General features: G+C 41.3%; 1 protein-coding gene across 3 annotated transcripts in view; it reads left to right on the top strand.

Moving 5' to 3' along the window:
* LOC126293642 (uncharacterized) overlaps window positions 1–23,985 on the top strand; it is a 70,509-nt gene that overhangs the window by 42,706 nt on the left and 3,818 nt on the right. For all 3 annotated transcript variants that reach the window (XM_049986917.1, XM_049986919.1, XM_049986918.1), the window contains exons 7-9: window positions 1,215–1,334; window positions 4,265–4,449; window positions 15,121–15,270. In XM_049986917.1, coding sequence (XP_049842874.1) covers window positions 1,215–1,334; window positions 4,265–4,449; window positions 15,121–15,268 — 453 coding nt within the window. In that variant the 3' untranslated portion in view covers window positions 15,269–15,270. The remainder of the gene's footprint in view (window positions 1–1,214; window positions 1,335–4,264; window positions 4,450–15,120; window positions 15,271–23,985) is intronic.

Raw genomic sequence — 23,985 nt, 5'->3', positions numbered from 1 at the left:
AATTTTTACATTTGATAAAGACTGATCAAATATGGCTTTTGGCAAATCTGCTGTAACAGAAGAGTTTACAAGTGGTATAAACATTTCACAGAGGATTGAGAAGTTGGACGATGACTGCTCTGTATGCCCTGGCATGTGAGTTACCGATGCCAATGTGGAAGTAGTAAAGAAAATGGTTCTGGAAAAGCACCAAATTATCATCAGAGGTGTTGCTGATGGTGTATCCTTTCACATATGCCAAGCTTTTTTTAGCATTAAACATGTAATGATCCAGAATTTCTTAAAGAGGTTATAACAGGTGATTAAACATAGGTTTATGGGTTTGATGTCGAAGCAGATGCCCAGTTGCCCCTGTGGAAACTGCATGAAGAGACAAGGCTGAAAAAAATTTGCCAGATGTGATCACATGGGGAGGTCCTTATCACTATTTTTGGAAATTACACTGGGACAGTGCATCATGAGTTCCTGACTTATCATACGGTCAGTAAGGAATACTGACTGGAAGTTATGTGCCATTTGCTTGAAGCAATTTGCAGAAAAAGACCAGGCTTACACCAAAACCAGTTGGAAAATTGATCACAATAATGCTCCTGCTCACACCTCAGTGCTTGTTTATTTTGGCAAAAAACAAAAATGTTACATTGCCTCAGCCACTGTATTCACCAGACACAGCTCATTTGACTTCTTTCAATTCCTGGGGCTAAACAGAACTACGGAAGGACATTGTTTGCCACCATTGATGATAAAACAGAATCACTGAAGGTCCTGAACACCATAATGAAAAGTTCCAGAAGTGCTTCCAAGATTGGGAAAAGTGCTGGCACAAGTGTTATATCTGGGGGAGGGGGGTGGTGTGTATGTAAGTTGGAAGGGGGCAGAGATGATTTTGAGGGATAAATAAAACAAAGTTTTAAGAAAAACAAAAATTCCTGTTACTTTTTGATCACACTTGGTAGGACCTGAAAGTTAACTGACAGAAATATACAAAATAGTCAGACGAAAGTGTGGTTTTGTAAATAAATTACTGTGCCCATAATGCAGTAGGTTTTAAAATTTGAAGTGAAGCACTTTTTAACCCAGTAAATAGCAATTTCTGGTAAATTTTTTGGATCGTCTGTTTTTTGGTTATCTTCAAAATCGTGGGTTTGCATTAACCTGGAGAGTTGGGAGCACACTGTACTACCATACGTTAAAGAGCTCTTCTTCTTCCACAGTTACTGCCACTGATGTCCCCGGAGATGATTTTCTACAGCCAAGTGACGTGGCTGGAACAGCTGCTTATGGATCAGCCAGCCGACGATGACCTGGATGACGATAATGACGACGTGCTACCGGTAAGTCTTCAAAAGGGCCCTTGCACAGTATTCCTGTAGAGAGTGTTAACATCAAATTGTTATACTGGGGGAGGGGGTAGGAGGAGGAAGTGACCTGGCCCTCCTACAGAGCACCAAAGGGTGAAGAACTGTGTGGGGGCATGAACCACCCCAGCCTCTCAGTATTTGGGCAGCTTAACCTGTTTTTGTGCATTATAAATAGTTTTGTGAAAGCCTGGGACTGTAAAAACTTACCTGCTGCCAGTAAAGATTTTCTTTCATTCCTGTTTTGCATGATGCATTCTGTGAAACGATTCCCATTTTACGTAATGCTTTCAATGTGCAAGGATTGCTTTGTTTTGTCGACTTCACTGCAATATATAAAAAAGTAAAATTTATGGTTAGTTATCGATTTTTATTTGTTGTTAGTGGTGAAATTTGGAAAAAACTTGTCTTTAGTTTTCTTTGGTCCATTTGCATAGTCTACGCAAAGTCTAGACAAATGTATTGTAAAAGAACTGTAAATACAAGTTCTTCCAATTGATAACTCGGTTATTTCTTTAATTTATTACACTGAAGTCAACAAAACAAAGCAGAACCCTGCACTTCAAAAATGTTAGCTGAAAATGCCATAGTATGAAGAGAAAACACACTTGAAAATGAGAATCATTTTCCAAAATGAATCATGTAAAATATAAATAAGAGAAAATTGTGATTGGTAAGAGAAAAGTTATTGGGTTAGATAAAGCAGCAATCAGTTGTAGAATTAAGTTTAATATGATATTTATAGTCACAACGCAGATCAGATTTCGACCTGTGTCCGGTCATTATCAATGCTAAAACAAATGCGAGTATATATTACAATGTGATTTACAGAAGTTATAAGTCCCTCACATCATTGTCTTTTAATGTTAACATTGCATACCAGTGTGGAATTGTAGCAGTTGTTCGTGCTCAAGTGAATGCTTACACTGTTCAACCATTACTGTCATAAAATTATATGTTGGTTTCACAGAACACATCAGTTTTGCGTATGGCGCCCTCTATGAGCTGCACCTGAAGTTTACAGTTTGACGACATTTTTTGTAATATTTATTTTGTATAGTAACTAAGTAGTAACATGAAATTATTATGAATAAAACTATGTAAAATTAAAATTCTTACTTTCTCATGTCTAATAATGTGCTAGATGTTTAAATTACTATAGCACATAACAGTGACAATTTACGCCTCACGGGTTAAAATTAATTATAAAACTGATATGGCTACATTAAGTACATCCTAGGAAGTATTGCATATTTTGTTGTGTTGCGACCTGTCTTAACTTAATTAGTTGTTACTTGACAAAAGATATAACATGAACTTTATTTACAAAATGTCATTTCCATATGTCACACTTAGTGGCCAAGAAATAAGAACAATATGATAAAGGCGTGATCTTTTGAACACTTATTTTGAAAAATGACAGTTTTATGTATTAATTGTTGTTAATAGTTGCCCTCACGAGTTTGTGTGTTATTCTAATGCAATAAGTTACGTAAATATAGTGTTATGAAAGTGGTACTCATTTAAATCTTATGCAAGTGGCTGTTACATTATGGCGTGAGGTTTGCGTCTGATCTTTGATACCCCCTGGGTCGAATTTTTCACTGCTTTCAAGTAGGCAGTTTCCAAACAATTCCCAGAAATGGGCATTTTTCATTATGACCTGATAATTGATCAGTTTACACTTCGAAAGACCACCTAATGCCTGTATTCATATGATATGTTAAAATACAGGTTAAGTCAAAAAGGACTTCACACCTTTGGAATGATATAGAAATTTATTAAGAACTTACAAAATTGGTAGATGTTGTTTTGTAGCAAGCAACCTCAAGTTTCACATAAGTGTCAACTGTAATTTTGGTTCAATGCGATAATAATTTCTCATGCACCAGACATCCCATTGGTAACCAATTGCTTCCCACACACATTGGAGCAAATTGGCAGTGGTGGCTGAGATTTGATTTGTCATGCCAGCTGAATTGTTTGGTAGGGGAGGAACATACGTCTGGTCTTTAATGAAACACCAGAGAAAGCAATAAAGTGGTGTTGAGTGAGGGAAGCGAGGTGGCAATGCAACTGGCCCTTCGTGGCCAGTCCATTGACCTGGGTACCAATTCTCATGGAAACCTTGAACTAGTGGTGGAATAGGGTAGTGGTGCACTATGTGAATCAAACTTGAGGTTGTTTGCTACAAAATGACACATCTACAAAGTCTGTAAGTTATCTCAATAAGTTTATATATCAAAGTTGTATAGTCCTTTTCATTCACCACATTTTTGTTTTTCCCAGGATATATTACAGCCAGTACATGAGTCAAATGCACAGCAAAAGAAACACAAAGTACATACAATGGAAATATAAAATAAACTTGCTACATATTGTGTGAAGAAAGACAGTTATGAGGATCAGTCAACAATAAAATGACCTATATAAATGCTGTGGTGTAGCCATGATGTAAGCTAACAGTAAAAATGATCCATGTAAAGTCTAAGACGTGTTATAAAAACACAGTTCTGCGACTCAGTTATTTTGCTGCCCATATATTATTCATCTGTCATGTTTCAATTCCTAGTCTGATTCCCTCAGCATTGCCCCGTTTAATTAGGCTACGTTATGTTATTCATGTTTTCCTTTTGTAGGTGTTTTTTTCAATAGCTATTTTTCAAGGCACTATCCATTCCAATAAATTGCTTTCCCAGGTGCTTGGACGCTGTGACAAAAATAGTGTCATCAGCAAACTTGATAACATTGGAAATAGGGTAAAACACACTGCCGTTTCACTAATTACTTCCTTTTGACAGCCTTAGGCTTTGGTTTCTATAAATTATAGATAACTTGTTGCTTTCCCTCCCCTCCCTCCTTCCCCTCCCTCCCCATTTACCACTGCAGGTGTTCATTTGTTGCAGGGTCAGCACCTGGGACTGGAGTTCATGCAGTGGTTCCGGACTCTAATGGTGTCCTCAGTGTCGGACACAGGGATCTGCTTACTGGGGAAGGGCCCTCACTCCCCTTGGGGCGTAGCGATCCTCCGCAGGATGGGATGTGGCCAGAAAGAGCACAACCCACGGCTCCGGAAGCTCGTCGCCCGTGGGTCAGTACACTGTGCAAAGTGTTGTCACCTTTGCTGTGAAGTGCAGGCCATTCTCAGTTCTTGAAACTGTGTGGCAGCAAATTTAACATGGTTGCTTTTATCAGTTAAATGAAAACCAGCCTTTCCTCCTTTTTACTGAACACTGAATACGTTGTTTATAACAAGTCTGAAAGACTGTTGATAACCAATCGGATGCAGACTGTTGGCATGAAATACACTAATAGGCAAAGCAACTCAATAACCGAAATTTTATCAAGTAATAAAACTGTAAAGCAAGTTGTTCCACAGCTACTTTTCCTCCTGTGTATTAATGACTTGAGCCTGAATGTTGATGCACACAAAACAATATTATTTGCTGATGACACAACTGTACTCCTCTAAGGGGAGAATACAGAGGCTGTGCAAAATGCTGTGAACTTGGTCACTGAACAACTCAGCAACTGGGCTAAAATCAGCAGATTAACTATCAACACCAGAAAGACAGCTTCCATGAACATTCACACAACACAAAATGCAAATTCCTCTCAGCCATTTGTCACTGTAAATAACCAGCCAATAGACACACACTGTTTTCAAATTCCTGGGTCTATGGGTTCAAGATAACCTGAAATGGAATACACATACAGAAAAGGTAAATGCCAGGATTTGCAGTGGCTGTTATGCATTGAGTGTACTGAAAACATGTGCTAGCCTGAAAACATTAACCAGCGCGTACTACACTTACATACAAGCCCACCTAAAATATGGTGTAATATTCTGGGGAAATGCTCCAACTGCTCTGAGCACATTCAGACTCCAGAAGAGAGCAATGAGGATTTTTACTGGGAGCAAACCCAGAGACTCCTGCAAACCCATCTTCAGAAAGTTGAAAATCCTTACACTGCCTTGCCTCATAAAAAAATAATAAAATACATGGACACAACACCAGGAAAAATGCAAATCTGCATGTTATATGTACAAACACTCAACTGTGTAAAAATGGAGCTTTCCACATGGACCTTCAATTGTTCAGCAATCTTCCCACTAGTATTATGTCCATCGAAGACAACATAAAATTTAGCAAACCCGTGAAGTCATATTTGTTGTCACTGTTTTTACTTTTTAAATGAATGCTTAGAACAGTAATCTTGTTATTTGTGTTAAATTGAAACGATTGAGCAATATAATACATTAGGATACTATAGACCTATGTTAATATACGTTAACAATGTTAACTGATATTTTCCGACATCTGCAACACACTGTGTACCATCAGATCACATAATAAATAAATAAATAAATAAATAAATAAATAAGCTCCAATGTGAATTGTAATTTCTGAGATATTTCTGGTCGTGGTCATTTTACAAGAAACACAAGAGTAATTAATGTCCCCCGAGTCACCTTTGAATGTGCACTCTCAGTATTTTAACAGTAACCCTTTCTGTAGTGCACAACTGCTCCTTGCAGTGTCTGCCCCTGGAATCTGTCGAGTAACTCGCCCAACCTGAATAAACAACCCTGTGAGGAAATGTCCCGTTACACATCGAATCTTTCTATTTCTTCTGTTAATGCGATGTTGGAAGGGTCCTAGGCTGAAGAATAGCTGAGAATCCCTTGAATGAGTGTTTTGCAAGTCACTTCTTTCATGGATGAAGTAAGTTTCCATAAGATTCTTCCAGTGTCTATCAGTGTGATGTCTTCTTTCTCTACAATTTGTTTTGTCATTCCACAATAGGTTGGCCCTAGCTTGTGACTAAGGATTTATTTTGAAAGTAAGAGTTCCAAAAGAATCCTTTGGAATTCAATTACTCGATAAATAGTAAATATTCTCAAGGCTGTCAATTCAACTAAGTACCTGAGTGTTAAAATTATGAACAACTTCAGTTGGAAAGACCACATAGATAATATTGTGGGGAAGGTGAGCCAAAGGTTGCGTTTCATTGGCAGGACACTTAGAAGATGCAACAAGTCCATTAAAGAGACAGCTTACACTACACTCGTTCGTCCTCTGTTAGAATATTGCTGCGCGGTGTGGGATCCTTACCAGGTGGGATTGACGGAGGACATCGAAAGGGTACAAAAAAGGGCAGCTCGTTTTGTATTTTCACGTAATAGTGGAGAGTGTGTGGCAGATATGATACGCAAGTTGGGATGGAAGTAATTAAAGCAAAGATGTTTTTCATCGCGGCGAGATCTATTTACGAAATTTGTCACCAACTTTCTCTTCCGAATGCGAAAGTATTTTGTTGAGCCCAACCTACATAGGTAGGAACGATCATCAAAATAAAATACGAGAAATCAGAGCTCGAACAGAAAGGTTTAGGTGTTCGTTTTTCCCGCGTACTGTTCGGGAGTGGAATGGTACAGAGATAGTATGATTGTGGTTCGATGAACCCTCTGCCAAGCACTTAAATGAGAATTGCAGAGTAATCATGTAGATGTAGATAAAAGTTTTTCTATTTTGGGTGTGCCTGTTGACAACACAGTGCCTCTGCTTTTTAGTGAGGGATCATTTATGTCAACATCTCCAAGGAGAAATTTGGAGAAAAATGTGCAGTAAACATGGGCTCTAAAATGTGTAGCTTAAGAGCTACGAGCACCTTTCTTCAGTTGGAGGGATGTTACACCGTAGCAAAGATAAATAAGTGCTCAGAGTTCTTTAGGCATGCACTTAAGAGTCCATGTTTGCTGACCATTTGTTTTCTTGTTTTAGTGCATACTATCATCTCTCAAAATATGAAAAGGAAAGAGCTAGCAATAGAAGAGGTTCATTTGACAGTATAGAATATGAAGAGCTTATGTCACTTAAGGTATCTATTTTAGAGCCCGTGTCAACTATACTTCATTGCTTTGGAAGATCTTTCGTGTCGTGTACCTTCAGATGTTTAGTGGAAGTTTTATGATGCTCTTACAATGGCTTAACTTGGAGAAAATATTGTAAATAAAACTGACCTTTCCACACTCCGTTAGGGTATAAAAAATTATCTTTGAATCTGGCTGTTTTGTCTTCTGGAGAATAAATATTGTGCTATACCTCTCAGGCACTGAATCTGTTCATATATCTGGTCTGAAATTATGTAAGGTCATGTGTTGTCACTAAACAAGTGTGGAACGGATTTCAGTATAAACTTTGACAGAATATAAGAATAAAATTGACTTTGAAATTATGACCTTACATAATCTGAAATCAGTAATAAACTCCCCAACAAGAATTACATCAGAGTGCCAAACTATTATAGACAACATTTTTTTTAGATGTAAGTAGCCATCAGAATTATATTATCAGGCAGGTTATAAGTGGTCTTTCAGATCATGATGGCCAAATTCTCATTCTTTATAATGTTAATCTGTTCAAAAAAAGAATTTCCTCACTGGAAATTCATAAGAGTAATGAATGAAGAGGCAAAAGGAACTTTCAACCACAGGTTGCAGCAAATGGATTGGCCTTTAGTATACAGCCATGATGATGTCGATACTAAATTTGTTTTATAAATGAATTCTTTGCTCTTTTTGAAGAAATATTTCTCAAAAAATGGGTCAGAAACAGTGCTTCCAATTCTGTAAGTAAGATTTGGATTACAAAAGGTATAAAACTGTCATGTAAAACCAAAAGGGAAACTTATGCTGCAATAAGATTCTGTAAAGATCTAGAAAAATAGGAACACTATAGATTATACTGTAAAATTTTGAAGAAATTAATACAGAAATCAAAAGCCCTTTATTACGAGAAGAAAACAGATAATTCTGATACTAAAATAATTTGGAGCATTGTAAAAAAAGAAACAGGAAGAGATGCAACAAGCAAAGATGTAAATAAAATCAGATATGAAGGTACACTAGCAGATAACCCCAAAACAGTGGCTGAGATTTTTAATAAACACTTACTATCAGTTAACTCAACAGATTGGTTGGAAGCCCAATGTTGTTGAAGCTGTAACTCTTTGTCAAGCAGTATATTCCAACACAATTTCAGAAATACACCTTAATCCTATCACTGTAGAAGAAATTCAAAAAATCATGTCCCTAAAAAGTACGAACTCTGCAGGGGTTGATAATATATCTAGTAATTTATTGAAATATTCTTGTGTGTGGATAAGGGACATTGTCATATTTTCAATACTTCCCTTCAGAAAGGTGGTGTTCCCAGTAGACTAAAGTATGGCATTGTGAAGCCCCTGTACAAAAAGGGTGCTAAAGCTGAACTATCAACCTATCTCTTTGCTGACAACTTTGTCCAAAATTCTACAAAAGCTAATACATAAGAATTAATGATCGTCTCATGAAGAATGGAGTTATCAGCAAGAGCCAATTTGGCTTTCAAAAGGGCCGTTCAACAGAAGACGCAGTCTGTGCACTTGCAAATGAAGTCCTAGAAACCCTTAATGAAAAAATGCTAGCACTTGGTGTCTGGTGTGATTTATTCAAAGTGTTTGACTTTGTTGATCAGATTCTCTTGCAAAAAGCAATTAGTAGGAATAAGCGGTGTTGCAGGCAATTGGCTACAGTCGTACCTCCAAGACAGAAAACAAAATGTTGTCTTGGATAGCTCTGATGGTGTATGTGATGCTTCCTCAGATTCTGAACGGAGTTCCATTACATGTGGAGTGCCTCAGGGCTCAATTCTTAAGCCACTATTATTCCTGATTTTTTATAAATGATCCACCATCGTGTACAAGCCTGCTGTGTAAATTTACATTTGCTGAGGATACCACAATTTTTATGAGCAGTAGAACAGACAACAATCTTCAGGAACTCATTAATCACATACTCTCAGATGTGGTTAATTGGTTGGAGGTGAATGGTCTCCCATTAAATTCCAGTAAGACCAGCTTCATTCAATTCTCTACAAAAACAGAAAGACGGGGAGAGATAAGTGTGACATGTGGTAAGAAACCCGTAGAAAGAATGGAAACAAAATTTCTTGGAGTGCACATTGACAAGAAAATGAACTGGTCTTCACACATTATTGATCTCTGTAAGAGGCTTAGCTCTGCTACCTTTGCTTTATGGGTTGTCACTGCATGTGTTGAACCTAACACTGCAAAAGTGGCATACTACGGCTATTTTCATTCTCTCATTGAGTACAGAATTATTTTTTGGGGCAACCAGCCATTAGCAAGGAAAGCTTTCATTGCACAGAAGTGAGCTTTAAGAATTATATGTGGATTGTGTTCAAGAGACTTGTGTAGAAATAGTTTTCGTATACTTAGAATACACACAACTACATGCCAATGTATTTTTCCTGTCATGTGTTTTGTTTGTAAAAATATAGATATATTTCAACTGAACAGTAATTATCATGAGCATAACACACGGAGGAAGAATGACCTACACAGTGAGCTCAGAAATTTGAGCTTGGCACAAAAGGGTGTCCACTACACTGGAGCAAAACTATTCAATGCTCTTCCTCCCAAAATAAAGACAAAGATTCATAACAAGAGTGAGTTTAAGAAAGCGCTAAAAATATTTCTGCTACAAAAAGCTTTTTACAGTCTAGATGAATTTTTAACTAAATAAATTGTAATATTTTAATATTATATAATACAAGTTGAATTAATGCCACTAAGAATTTTATTTAACCTGAGCTCTGCATCTGTGTGTGCTCTATATCTGTTTTCTGTAGTGTTTTAATGATTCTAAGAAAATATGTGTTTCCTTTATGTGTATTGTTGCCCAAAGAATTTTCTGTATAAATTTTTATATAATTATGTACTCAAATTTCTGTATATGCTATAAGATTATCAGATTGTATTTGTAAAAAACAAAATTGACTTATTCCACGTCCTTGTGTATCCAACACAGTTGGACCTGTGGAACACGAAATAAATCAAATCAAATCAATGCCTCCCACAAGTCAAGGAATGTGCCATCGACTTAGGCTCCTTTGTCCTGAGGACGTGGACAGTGACCCGTGTTTTGAAAGATCTGTTTGTGGAATCTCTGGTGTTTTTTTTAAATACAGAATATTTTCATTCTTCACTAACATCATAGTGCATGACTGCAAAATGTGTTCCATTATTCTAAAACAGCTATGTGCAAGAGTTCAGTGACAATTCTCAAAAATGGGAATAAGGTGTGCTTTTCCCATTTCCTCTCTACCGTTCATTGTTCCAGTGACTTACGACAACTACTGCTAGAAGCAGAGAAAGTTCTTTTGCAAAATCTGTAGAATCTCATACATACCTAATCTGATCCAGGTGCCTTTCAACTGTTTAGAAAGTTTAGTCAGTTTGCTATTGTGTGATCACTTATTTTAATTCCTGCAAGTCTGGTGTGTTCTTCAGTGCAATTATTTTATCTGAGCAACCAAATATTTGAGTTTGATGTTTGATCCACTTACTATCTTCACACAAGACTGAATAATCATTGTAATTCTAAGTCAGATTTGTTGGAAAAATTTTACTCTAGAGCTCACTCAGTGCTTCTCAAATTTTACTGTGATCAGTCTTTCTCTTGCAACTTCACTCAGTGTGTACTTGTCTGAGGCTTATTGTACAATGCCTCTGAATTTAATCTACCTTTCTCCACAATTGTTCTGTTTGAAGTCTGTTCTTAGGTACTTCACACAGATTTTGTTAAGAATAACTGAGCTTCCCGGATTCCAAAAATGGTGGCTATTTGTGCCAAACAGAAATACAATGACAGAAATGGCACATTAGTAATAAACTCACTTTAGAATGAGTTAATTATGGGTGCAGATTAAGTAATGCTTTCTCTAGGGTTACAATAAAGAGTGTGTAAAACTTTTTCCTGGTGACTGGTACATTTTTCTTCTCTTAGGGTCTAAGTGACATAACTATTCTATCTTTTTTAACCTCCTACAGTCTACACCTCTTTGCTCCCCAAGTAAGGAACTGTTAATTCCAGAATAATGTATGTATAGGTTGGCCTTTCTGTCACATAAATTATTAGTTTTTTTAGTTGTATTAACACTCTTCAATCAGTGAGGTGTCTTCAGGTTTGTTGCTAAGTCATTTACATCAAATTTCAGTTCATTGACCACATTTATACACTCTTGGAAATGGAAAAAAGAACACATTGACACCGGTGTGTCAGACCCACCATACTTGCTCCGGACACTGCGAGAGGGCTGTACAAGCAATGATCACACGCACGGCACAGCGGACACACCAGGAACCGTGGTGTTGGCCGTCGAATGGCGCTAGCTGTGCAGCATTTGGGCACCGCCGCCGTCAGTGTCAGCCAGTTTGGCGTGGCATACGGAGCTCCATTGCAGTCTTTAACACTGGTAGCATGCCGCGACAGCGCGGACGTGAACCGTATAGTGGGCATGCGGGCGGCCGAGTGGACGTACCGCCCAATTGCTCAACACGTGGGGCGTGAGGTCTCCACAGTACATCGATGTTGTCGCCAGTGGTCGGCGGAAGGTGCACGTGCCTGTCGACCTGGGACCGGACCGCAGCGACGCACGGATGCACGCCAAGACCGTAGGATCCTACGCAGTGCCGTATGGGACCGCACCGCCACTTCCCAGCAAATTAGGGACACTTGCTCCTGGGGTATCGGCGAGGACTATTCGCAACCGTCTCCATGAAGCTGGGCTACGGTCCCGCACACCGTTAGGCCGTCTTCTGCTCACGTCCCAACATCGTGCAGCCCGCCTCCAGTGGTGTCGCGACAGGCGTGAATGGAGGGACGAATGAAGACATGTCGTCTTCAGCGATGAGAGTCGCTTCTGCCTTGGTGCCAATGATGGTCGTATGCGTGTTTGGCGCTGTGCAGGTGAGCGCCACAATCAGGACTGCATACAACTGAGGCACACAGGGCCAACGCCCGGCATCATGATGTGGGGAGCGATCTCCTACACTGGCCGTACACCTCTGGTGATCGAGGGGACACTGAATAGTGCACGGTAAATCCAAACAGTCATCGAACCCATTGTTCTACCATTCCTAGACCGGCAAGGGAACTTGCTGTTCCAACAGGACAAGGCATGTCCGCATGTATCCCGTGCCACCCAACGTGCTCTAGAAGGTGTAAGTCAACTACCCTGGCCAGCAAGATCTCCGGATCTGTCCCCCATTGAGCATGTTTGGGACTGGATGGAGCGTCGTCTCACGCGGTCTGCACGTCCAGCACGAACGCTGGTCCAACTGAGGCGCCAGGTGGAAATGGCATGGCAAGCCATTCCACAGGACTACATCCAGCATCTCTACGATCGTCTCCATGGGAGAATAGCAGCCTGAATTGCTGCGAAAGGTGGATATACACTGTACTAGTGCCAACATTGTGCATGCTCTGTTGCCTGTGTCTATGTGCCTGTGGTTCTGTCAGTGTGATCATGTGATGTATCTGACCCCAGGAATGTGTCAATAAAGTTTCCCCTTCCTGGGACAATGAATTCACGGTGTTCTTATTTCAATTTCCAGGAGTGTATTTAAACACAGTTCCAACAGAGAGCTCAGAACCCCTACAGAAAATACACTTAGGCTTCCCAATATAACATTTGAAAATCTAGGTTAGAATATAAAGATATCTACTCGCCATAATGATGACATCTCACACAAAATGACTGCCAATTCCAGCAGCTTGGACCAAATTCTGAACTGCACAGTTGGGAGTTAACCTTAAAACACATTTGCTGCTTCCTTAATTATCCCAGTCCCAACCTATGGTAACGTACTGTCCCCACACCCTCCATACAACAGCTTCAACTCCATGTGTTTTATCTTCTCCCCACTGTTGTCTCCCACCCTCTTTGTGTATTGCCCTCTGGCAATGCATCCACCCATCTTTCCCTTCTTTGCTTCTCTCCTCCTTCACTAAATTTTCTCTGCCTTCCTGGCCCATAACCACCCAACCCAGCTGTACACTATCCCTTTCCCTTCCCCTTCAGATTGCTGCTTCCATTCTCTGTGACAGTTGCAGTCTGGCCTGAGCTGCCACAGTTTGCAGTCTCGTGTGCGAGTTGGCTAACTTATACAAACGAATGGCATGTTTTTCTCTTTCTTGTTTCTTTCTGACAATGGTTGTGGCCGAAAACTTGTTTGTAAGTGTCTTTTAATTGTGCCTGTCATCTTTACAGTAAATAGCAGTCCGTCTTTTCCTTCATCCTGTCTTTAGTCAAAAATTCATTTAAATTGTGATAGAAATTCCCTCTTGTACAACTTTGTGAACAACACGGTGGCCATTGTGTGTCTCATCTTGGTTATGTAGCTAGAAGCACAGAAAGGATTTTTTTCTTGCATTAAAAGTGGATATTATAATGAGAAATTAGCATTAGTATATTTCTTATTAGCTATTGTACGTGTCAAACATTAAAATACTGCCAAAATACAGCAATAAAATTAGTGTTAGATGCCAGTTGAAAAGCATTTTTCAGCACTTGAAACAACAAAGTGACATTGTAATGAACCACAGGAAATACACTAAGGTGACAAGCCATGGGACAGTGATATGGATACACCCAAGTGGTGGCAGTATCACATACACGAGGTATAAAAGGGTAGTAGATCTGTTATTTGCACTCAATTGAGTCATGCAAAAAGGTTTCTAACACAATTATTGCCACCCTGGAAATTAACCGATTTTGAATGCGGAATGGTAGTAGGGGCTAGGAACGTGGGACATTCCATTTTGGAAATTAAGGAAATTTTGAGATCCCCAGTGTCAAGTGTGTACTAAGAGTAGCAAATTTCAAGCATTAGCTCTCACTACAGACAATGCAGTGCGGATGGCCCTCGTGTATCTTCAGGGCAGGAGCATTTGCACAGAGTAGTTATACTAACAGACAAGCAGCGCTGCACAAATTCACATCAGAAATCAGTGTGCCACATACAGTGAATGTATCTGTTAAGACAGTGCAGCAAAATTTGATGTTAATGGGCAGGGGCAGTGGAAGACCGATGCAACTGACAGCACGACATCAAGTGCAGAGATGCTCCTGGGCTCGTGACCGTATCGCTCTGACCCTAGACTACTGGAAAACTGTGGGCCGGTCAGGGAGTCCCGATTTCAGTTGGTAAGAGCTGGTGTGTGCCACAGACCTCACGAAACTGTGAACCACAGTTGTTACGAAGGCAGCTTTGCAAGCTAGTGGTGGCTCTGTAATCGTGTGGACTTCATTTTAATGGGGTGACCCAGGTCCTCTTGTACAACTGGACTGATCATCGGCTGGAAACAGTTACCTTTGACTCTGTGGACATAATTTGCTGCCGGACTTCATGTTCCCAAACGGTGACTGAATTAGCAATGGGTCACAATTGTTCATGACCTGTTTGAAGGAGACTCCGGACAATTTGAGCGACTCAATGGCCAACCATTTCGCTCGACACAAATCGCGGTGAGCATGTATGGGACATAATTGAGAGAACCGCTAGTGCACAAAATCCTGTGCAAACAACTCTTTTGCAACTACGGTCAGCTGTAGAGGCAGCATGACTCTCTGTTCTGCAGGGGACTTTCTAACTACTTTGAGTCCGTGCCATGTCGAACTGCTGCACTATGCTGGGTAAAAGGAGGTCCGAATCTGTATTAGAATGTATCCTGCAACTTTAGTCACCTCAGTGTAAATAAGCACTTTCGAGGTATAAGAAAATAAAGTATTAGATTACGTTGAAACCTTTGCTTACTCTCCTGGTACCAGAGTGATCTGCAATGATTGTATCTTTTCTGTAGACGTGGTGTACTTAGACTGGGAGTTGCTTTATCCCTGGCCCTTCTTTGCAGGTTCTCTGATGTGACAGATGTGAGTGTGGACTACCTGGTTCATGTGGACACTTTGCGCTATTTGGACCTGACGGGCTGTGGAGTGACGCGGCACGCCCTCGAGAGCTTTGCCAATCTCCGTCCAGATGTCAAAGTCGTGGGACTCTAACGGTATTCCTCCCTTTAATCTCTGTTTCTATCTATCCATCCATCAGTCTTTCTGGATGGTGGTGTGCTTTGTGTTACTTGTTGTTGGAACACATCACTTAAAGTGCTTATGATTGTTACTGAACATACTTCTGGTTGTGTGATAACGGATGTACGGAAAACAGATTGAATGGGAAGTTCAAGTTAAATTTAACATCCTTAATTGATCAGATTTGATCATGTTATGAATACTACTTTCGTGTGCATTTTCTGCAGCACACTGCTATAGAAGTTGGGTCTGGTGTGATGCCTTTAACACTTTCTGGTATGGTTTCGCACAGGTGTTGCATATTGCCTTAAACTCAGTTTTGCGTGGTAAGGATTGCTCGGTTAATAGTGTAAATATGGTGTTTCAATGTGAATTGAGCTGAGAGGACAAAATGAGGGTAATCCAGCAATTAATGACAGTTTGCCTTTAATAATTTCCAGAAAAATATTTCACTAGCAAAAACATGTTGCAATAACTTACTTTTATTTCTTTACACAATCACTGCCATTATTTAGGCTTGTTACATCTTCCTCAGTCTCGGAATCCCCTCATAATAGTTGGTTACCGGCAAGCCGTTAAGCAAGTTGTATACTGGGGTCTTCACTTTCATGTCAGGGGACACTGAGTGCCATGAAAATAGTTAGTAGTGTAACCTGGACTGTATGGTGCTACATTAAAAGCTTTCTCCCACATTGATTTGGGAAGCATTTTATTGCAGCCGCATTATGAAAGTAGCCACTATCAAACATTTCTCATGTTTAACAATATTAGGAGAAGGATAGATTGCTGCTATTCACAATAAGATGACCTGTTGAGTTTGACAGGCTCGCCCTACTGCTCCTTCCTAAAAGAAAATGCACACAGATTCACAGAAGTAAACACACCTCAAGTGCACATGACTGTTACCAGTGTCAGCTGCTACGAGAATATCTTCTTTTCCTAATATTGTTGATATTCCAAGTTGGAGTCTCCATTGTTTGAGTTATCTCATTTATTTTGCTAGAGGTGTATGTTCTTGTGCTCTGATGACTCAACACTTCCAATATTCCATGAGTAACTACCTTTCCTCTTAAATTATTTACATTCTACCAGAACTTTGCTTACTATATTTACAGTTCCTAGTGGCTTCCTTCCATCCAAAACCTTGTCACTTGCCCTTGGCCTCTCCTTTGTTATCTGGCCACATCTTTTCGTAAGTTTTTTCTCTTGCCCTTTGTGACACACAGGCTTCACCTGCCCTCACCAGGGTGGCCATGCATGAGTTTTGTGATGCTTTGTAGCATCAGTCGCAGACACTTAAACTGCATCATACATTATTTTATGGACCACTTCTCCACCGGTGCTCTTGACACAATTTCGTGCATCCTTTTCACTCCCCAGACTTGTCCCTTCTTATCCCGTTCCCTGTACAACTACCTAATGCTTTCTTTTGTCTGTTTCCCATGTCACCTCATGCTTTCCAAGCACTGTCCCAACCGAAATGGATCTGCATCAGTTGAGAAAAGTATACATAAGCCATAGGATCCCTACCAACAGCCTAGCCATAAAAATTCTCTTTTCTGCATTCCACCCATCCTTTTGCAATAATCTTCATCCTTTTCAAATTCTGCAGTCCCTATTCCTCATGAATCTGGAAATGAAGGAACACTCTTTATGCCACAGGCATCCCAGAAATTTGCTTTATCCACAAGATGCTGTTACTGTGCAAACCTAATAACATAATAATGATCATGTAAATAAAATAGAAAGAAACTTCCACATGGGAAAAATATATTAAAAACAAAGATTCCAAGACTTACCAAGCGGGAAAGCGCCAGTAGATAGGCACAATGAATAAAACACACACAGAATTTCGAACTTTTGCAACCGGCGGCTGCTTCGTCAGGAAAGAGGGAAGGAAAAGGAAAGATGTGGGTTTTAAGGGAGAGGGTAAGGAGTCATTCCAACCCCGGGAGCGGAAAGACTTACCTTAGGGGGAAAAAAGGATAGGTATATACACACGCGCAGGCACACACACACACACACACACACACACACACACACACACACACACACACAGACTTATTCTCTCTCTCTCTCTCTCTCTCTCTCTCTCTCTCTCTCTCTCTCTCTCTGTGTGTGTGTGTGTGTGTGTGTGTGTGTGTGTGTGTGTGTGTGTGTGTGTGTGTGTGTGTGTGTGTGTGTGTGTGTGTGTACTCATAAATGACAACCTGAAAATTTGAGCAGGAGAGAGCAAGTACTTAAGACTGTTAATCTTAAACGTTTGTTACTTTGAAGAAAAATTATTAATTGCTTAATTAAATAATTATTCAGTACTGTATATTATATCACTGGTATTATAAGGAAAACTGTAAATGAGTTTGTTTTTTGATGAGTCTGCTGTACTTTTAAGTCAGTGGCTTGAAATTGTATGTTATGAGACAATAAACTTCTACTCCAAATTTGTAACCTTTGCCCTCCAGCACCATTCCAGATACCACCTGAATAAATTGTCCTACTTCTTGATTTTTGGTATCCTACTCCTGTCTTGGAGTACCACTACTGTAAAACACCTATTCTACCCACAGGGAACATCTGATCTTCCCCCAGTAATCTCCTAATAGCACACACACTGCCAAGCTGACCTTCTCAATTTGCCACATCATCCAAAACTCCATCCCAGCACTTTTCTAAATCCAGAATCCAAAACATTAACATTTCCCCCAAGAACCTCAGTCCTACTCAAATGTGTTTTCATCTCCACACCCAAGTTAAACCATACTGGACTTATCAAAGATCTACTCTCCATCTCATGACCCATATAGTGGAAACACTTCCTTGCTACCAATCCCTCGAACCAAAGTCAACCAAATCCTAACATTGACCTTTGCCTCTTCCAGTTCAGACCGACATCTGTCCCCACTCCCACCTAACCACTCTCTGGTCACTTTCAGGGATTCTTTGCGTCCAACTTGCCCTCGCCATCCTTCCCCAGGTCTTTTCCTGAGAACACAAACCTCTCAGCAGAAGAAACGACAGCAATTCGCATCATCAGAACAGATCCTGAGTTAATCTTCTTTCCTGCAGACAATGGCTCCACTACTGTCCATGATGGATCACAGTGACTACCTGACAATGCTTGCCCCAATTGTCTGACTTCTTAACCTATGAGCTCGCCCATATCGATCCTGCCCCAGAAGTGCAATGTAACCTTAATACCAGAACCTCTCCCTCAAGTACATCTATCTCCTCACTACAATGCCCAGCACACCCACATTCCAAATTCTCCCCAAAATGCACACACACACACACACACACACACACACACACACACACACACACACACACAATAGGCTGGGATGCCCCATTTTTGCTGGTTATTGTGCCCTACTGAAAGAATTTCTGCTCTTCTTGACAAACGCCTCCAGCACTTCCAACCCTGTTGATCCTGCACCACCTACTTCAGGAGCAACCCCCCCCCCCCCCCCCCCCCCCCCCAACCGTCGGGGACGTCTGTACCCATTTCTAAGCTGGAAAAGCATACAACTTTGGCTGCCCTTGCTAGGAAGGGGTCCCTTGTCACTCCCTTCCCAGGTTTCTTCTAGTAGGAAAGATGACACCCGCCAGTGGCTGAAGAGCCCAAAAGCAGCTGGTCACAGGGCTTCACGCTCATCTCCTCACTCCGAGACTGAATCAGTGAAGTCCTCCCAGCCAGGGAAACCCAAGGAACAGCAAGAGAAGTCCAAAAAGAAGGTCCGCAAGACCAAGGGAATTTTGGTGGGACCCACACCACTGTTATTTCCAAGCTCTGTGTCTGTGGATGAGGTGTGGATTCTGGTGTCTGAGGACCTAGGTTTTGCTGGACCCTCAGACAAAATGGATATAGACTGCTCAGGCAAAAAGTTGGTGGCAGCAGGTGACCCGGATGTGTAAACTGCCTCATTGAATGTTCCATGCCTTCCCAGTCTCATCATGATGATGTCATCCACCAGTGGATAGCAACTGTTAAGCTTTACACCTGCTTTCTGCATTACCCTCCTGGAAACCTGGTTCCGGGCAATGTGGATCCCTGTTCTTCTCCGTGGCTATAAGGGATACAACAGAAGCCATAGTGACTATAACCAAGTGTCAGGTGGAGTTCGCGTTCATGTCCTAAACTCAGTCTGTAGTGAAACTGTGCCCCCTTCAAACCCATCTTGAAGCTGTGGCTGTCAGAATGACGAGGCAGGAAATAACTGTCTGAAATGTGTATCTTCCTCCAGATGGTGTATTAACTCCACTAAATGATCAACTCCCTACACCTTTCCTACTTTTGAGAGATAAAAATGCCCATAACTCCTCGTAAAGTGGCACCGTGCTTGCTGGCCGAGGCAGAGACGTTGAAACTTCACTGTCTCAATTTGACGTCTGCCTCTTAAATACTAGGGCCACCACACATTTCAGTGTGGCTCAAGCTAGTTACGTGACCATCGATTTATCAATTTGCAGCTCAGGGCTTCTCCCATCTATCCACTGGAGAGCACATGACGAACCTGTTTAGTAGTGACCATTTCCCCATCTTCCTGCCACTGCCCAGATGGGCTTTAAATGAGCCAGACTGGGAAACTTTCACCTCTGGTGTCACCATTGGATCTCCCGCACATGGGAACATCGATGTGATGGTTGAGCAGGTGACTAAAATGATCACTTCTGTGGCTAAAATTATCACTTCTGTGGCAGAGAACACAATCCCTCGCTCTTTAGGGTGGCCCTGGAATAAGGCAGTCCCTCGTCGGAAGTCGCTGAAGCAATTGAGAAGCGTCGGTGAGCTCTACAGTGGCATAAGTGGCACCCTTCCGTGGAGCACCTCCGTGGTTGCCTTCACCAACTTACCAAACGATGGAAACAGGAATGTTGGGAGAGGTATGTCTCGACCATTGCATTCCACATGTCACCTTCCCAAGTCTGGGCAAAGATCAAAAGTGTTTTTGGGGCCAGACCCCAACAGGTGTACCCGGTGTTAACATAAATGGTGTGTTATCTACCAATGCAAACGCAATTGTCCAGCACTTTGCTGAGCACTATGCTCAAGCCTCTGTGTCGGTGAATTACCCCCCAGCCTTTCGCTCTCTCAAACGGCGGCCGGAAGGGAAAGTCCCCTTGTTTACTACATGCCACAGTGAATCCTATAACGCCCCATTTAAAGAGTGGGAGCTCCTCCGTGCTCTCGCGCATTTCCCCAACACAGCTCCTGGACCAGATCAGATCCACAGTCAGATCATTAAACATCTCTCATCTGACTACAAGCAACATCTCCTCGTCATTTTCAACCGGACCTGGTGCGATGGTGTCTTTCCACCACAGTGACAGGAGAGCACCATCATTCTGGTGCTCAGATCCCGTAAAAACCCACTTGATGGGGATAGCTATCAGCCCATCAGTCTCACCAAAGTTCTTTGTAAGCTGCTGGAACGTATGGTGTGTTGGCTGTTGCTTTGGGTCCTGGGGTCATGTGGCCTAGTGGCAGCTTCTGCCAGGTTCGCTCTACCACTGATAATCTTGTGTCCTTAGTCTGCCATCCGAACAGACTTTTCCAGATGCCAATACTTGGTTGCCACCTGTTTTGATTTACGAAAAGCGTATGACTAGACCTGGCGACGTCATATCCTTGCCACATTATACTCCAGATTTTTATTCAGAATTTCCATTTGCTTCATACTTTCCGTGTCAAAGTTCGTGCTTTCCACAGTTCCCACCATATCCAGGAGAATGGGGTCACACAGCACTCTGTATTGAGTGTCTATTTTTAGTGGCCATTAAAAGTCTAGCGGCAGCTGTAGGGCCCTCCGTCTCACCACCTCTGTACGCAGACAACTTCTGCATTTCGTACTGCTGCTCCAGTACTGGTGTTGCTGAGCGGCGCCTTCAGGGACCGATCCATAAGGTGCAGTCATGAGCTCTAGCCCACCATTTCCAGTTTTATACTGCAAAGTTGTGTGTTATGTATTTGTCGGTATCATACTGTTCATCCAGACCCAGAACTTTACCTTAATGATTATCCACTCACTATAGTGGAGACATATTGATTCTTAGGACTAGTTTTTGATGCCTGATTGACTTGGCGTCCTCACCTTTGTCAGCTTAAGTGGAAGTGCTGGCAGCACCTCAGTGCCCTCTGCTGCCTGAGCAACACCAACTGGAGTCCAGATCGCTCTACACTGCTGCAGCTGTACAGATCCCTTGTTCAATCCCATCTCGACGATGGGCGGTGCCCTCAGCGTTGTGTTTACTCAACCCAGTGCACCACTGTTGTGTTCGCCTAGCGACAGGAGCTTGTAGGACGGGTCCAGTGACCAGCATCCTTGTGGAAACCGGAGTTCCTCCATTGCAGGTTAGGTGTTCACAACTGCTGGCCAGTTGCATAGCACACGTTCCTATTTCTCTTGCGCATCTGAATCGCAGTCTCCTTTTCCCACACACAGAAGTTCATCTCCCGCATAGGCGGCCCAGGTCAGGGCTTTCATGTCCGATCCTTTCTTTCTGAACTGGTGTCCTTGACTTTACCACTTATATGTGAGGTCCATTCATGTACATCTCCATGGTGTACACATTGACCTCCGTGGTGTACACCTCGGCCGCTGCTTCGCCTGGGCCTTTAATGTGGCCCAAGGACTCTGTTAACCCTGTGGCTCTCCAATGCCGCTTCCTGTTGCTTCTTGACAAGTACCAAGGCCACGAAGTGGTTTACACCGGTGGCCGATGCTTACGTTGGCTTTGCGTGTGTCGATGGAGAAAAATATTTAACAGCACTCCTTGCCTGGTGGCTGCAGTGTTTTCACTGTAGAGCTGGTGGCCATACCTCGTGCTCTTGAGTACATCTGCTCATGCCCTGGTGAGTCATTTCTGCTGTGTAATGGCTCTTTGAGCAGCTTGCTAACACTGTCTCCCTACCATCCCTCCCTCACAAACCCTTTTTGAGTATTGTCTTTCGATGGCTAAATGAAATGCTCAAAATGTCTGCCATTATCCCTGACATGAGATTGTAAATGCCACTTCGCAGATTGTCTTACTTGCCTCCCATATTCCAGGTGTAAGCGCTCTGCTGAAATGTTGCTTGAATACACTGTTGAAGTTCAACATTAACAATGGGTGTTGAGTATATTATGTCTTTTAGAAGCTCCGAAAAATAAAAATCCACTGGACAGAGATCAGGAAATTGAGCAGGCCATGATGTTGCTGCCTCATGCCCTGTCCATTTATTTGGGAAATTCTGATTTCTTTCTAATTAAGCCAGCCCATACATTAATTCTAAACTGTTATCATCTGTCCAAAACGGCCAGAGGAATCTTGTCTGCCCAGGCAAGAGTGTCGTGAAAATTCTTCTCTACATTTGTGGTAAACTGTGCTTTGTAAGTAAATAGTATGGTAGACAAAGCATTTGTCCTTTCCACAAATCCCCAGTAACCTGGTAGATAAAGCTTTCCTGGACTGAAAAACTGTTTCAGACCTTGCAATCTCTGAACGTAGTATGGATAAAGGAGTTGCTCTCATAACACTTCCCACCCTGTCACCTGACTCACTTTGTCAGTTCTATTTCTTTGGTACAGCTGCCATTCTTATCCTCAGTATGATGAAGTACTCACTCTGCTAAATAAGCTATTGGCAACTGCAATGCAATACTTTTGAGCTCATATTCATAAAGGATAGTTCAGATGTGCATGAAATGAAGAGTCACTTTCTTCCAACTACTGATTCACTAGACCCCATTCTAAAAACTGTTGCAAATATTGGGCAACAAGAATATCAGCAGGCTACTACATTCATTCTCCAAACAAACCTAGGATTTCACTAAGGTCATAAATACTTACCTGGTTTTTGGTGTCATCTTCCACAAGGCTTGGGATGTCCTATCTGCTGTTCACTGCCTGCAATAATCCTGTAAGTGGAGTTTCGTTCTCTAAATAATATATGTGACACCAGGCTTGCAGTTACTTTTCTGACATTTATTACATTTGACGCAAAACACAAGGCAATTTCACATGCGAGTAACTTTGGAAATACACAAAAGATCAGTTTACAGGGATGGAGCCTAACCAAATTCTGAAGTATATGCAACCACTGCCAGTCTCATTCTGCCTCACTCACCTATATAATTTACAAAAATTGCAAACGTTAAGAGCTGTTGTTGGATTCATTGAATAAGTAAATTACAGTTAAAAATTATAATTTTTCAATACTTTATTCATATCTTTTGTCTTCAGATACATATGCAATATTTTACATACTGTTTTTAATTGTGAAGTGTAGGTTTCTTGTGCTAGTTCAGATTTTTACAAGTTGTTTAACAATACATAAAATTGTTGGTTAATTATTTGGCTAATTCCAGAGAAAATTTTATTACTAAGCTTTATAAAATTTGCTGCTCTAGAGTGTAAATAAACTGTGTAGTTCATTTTGTTTCTTTGTAGCACAATATGAAATAAACAAAACCACTAATGTAGGTAAAAAGATTCCAAAATACTTCTTTTACTGCCCAGATCGCAGTTCATATGTATCATGATTACTAATTCCATCAAATTTATATTGTCATCTTCAGATCATTGGATACATGAATTACAAAGCCCTTGTGTGTGGCACACTGCCATCTGTCCACTGCAAGTGTGGAGGTTAACTCACTGAAAACACTCCCACACAACACTAAGTACACTAAAATAAAAGCTGTAACAGTATCA

This window comes from Schistocerca gregaria, chromosome 10 (genome assembly GCF_023897955.1).
Source record: "Schistocerca gregaria isolate iqSchGreg1 chromosome 10, iqSchGreg1.2, whole genome shotgun sequence".
NCBI classification, from domain to species: Eukaryota; Metazoa; Arthropoda; class Insecta; order Orthoptera; family Acrididae; genus Schistocerca; species Schistocerca gregaria.
The sequence above is the reverse complement of the archived record's forward strand: the minus strand, read 5'-3'. Positions and strand labels throughout refer to the sequence as shown.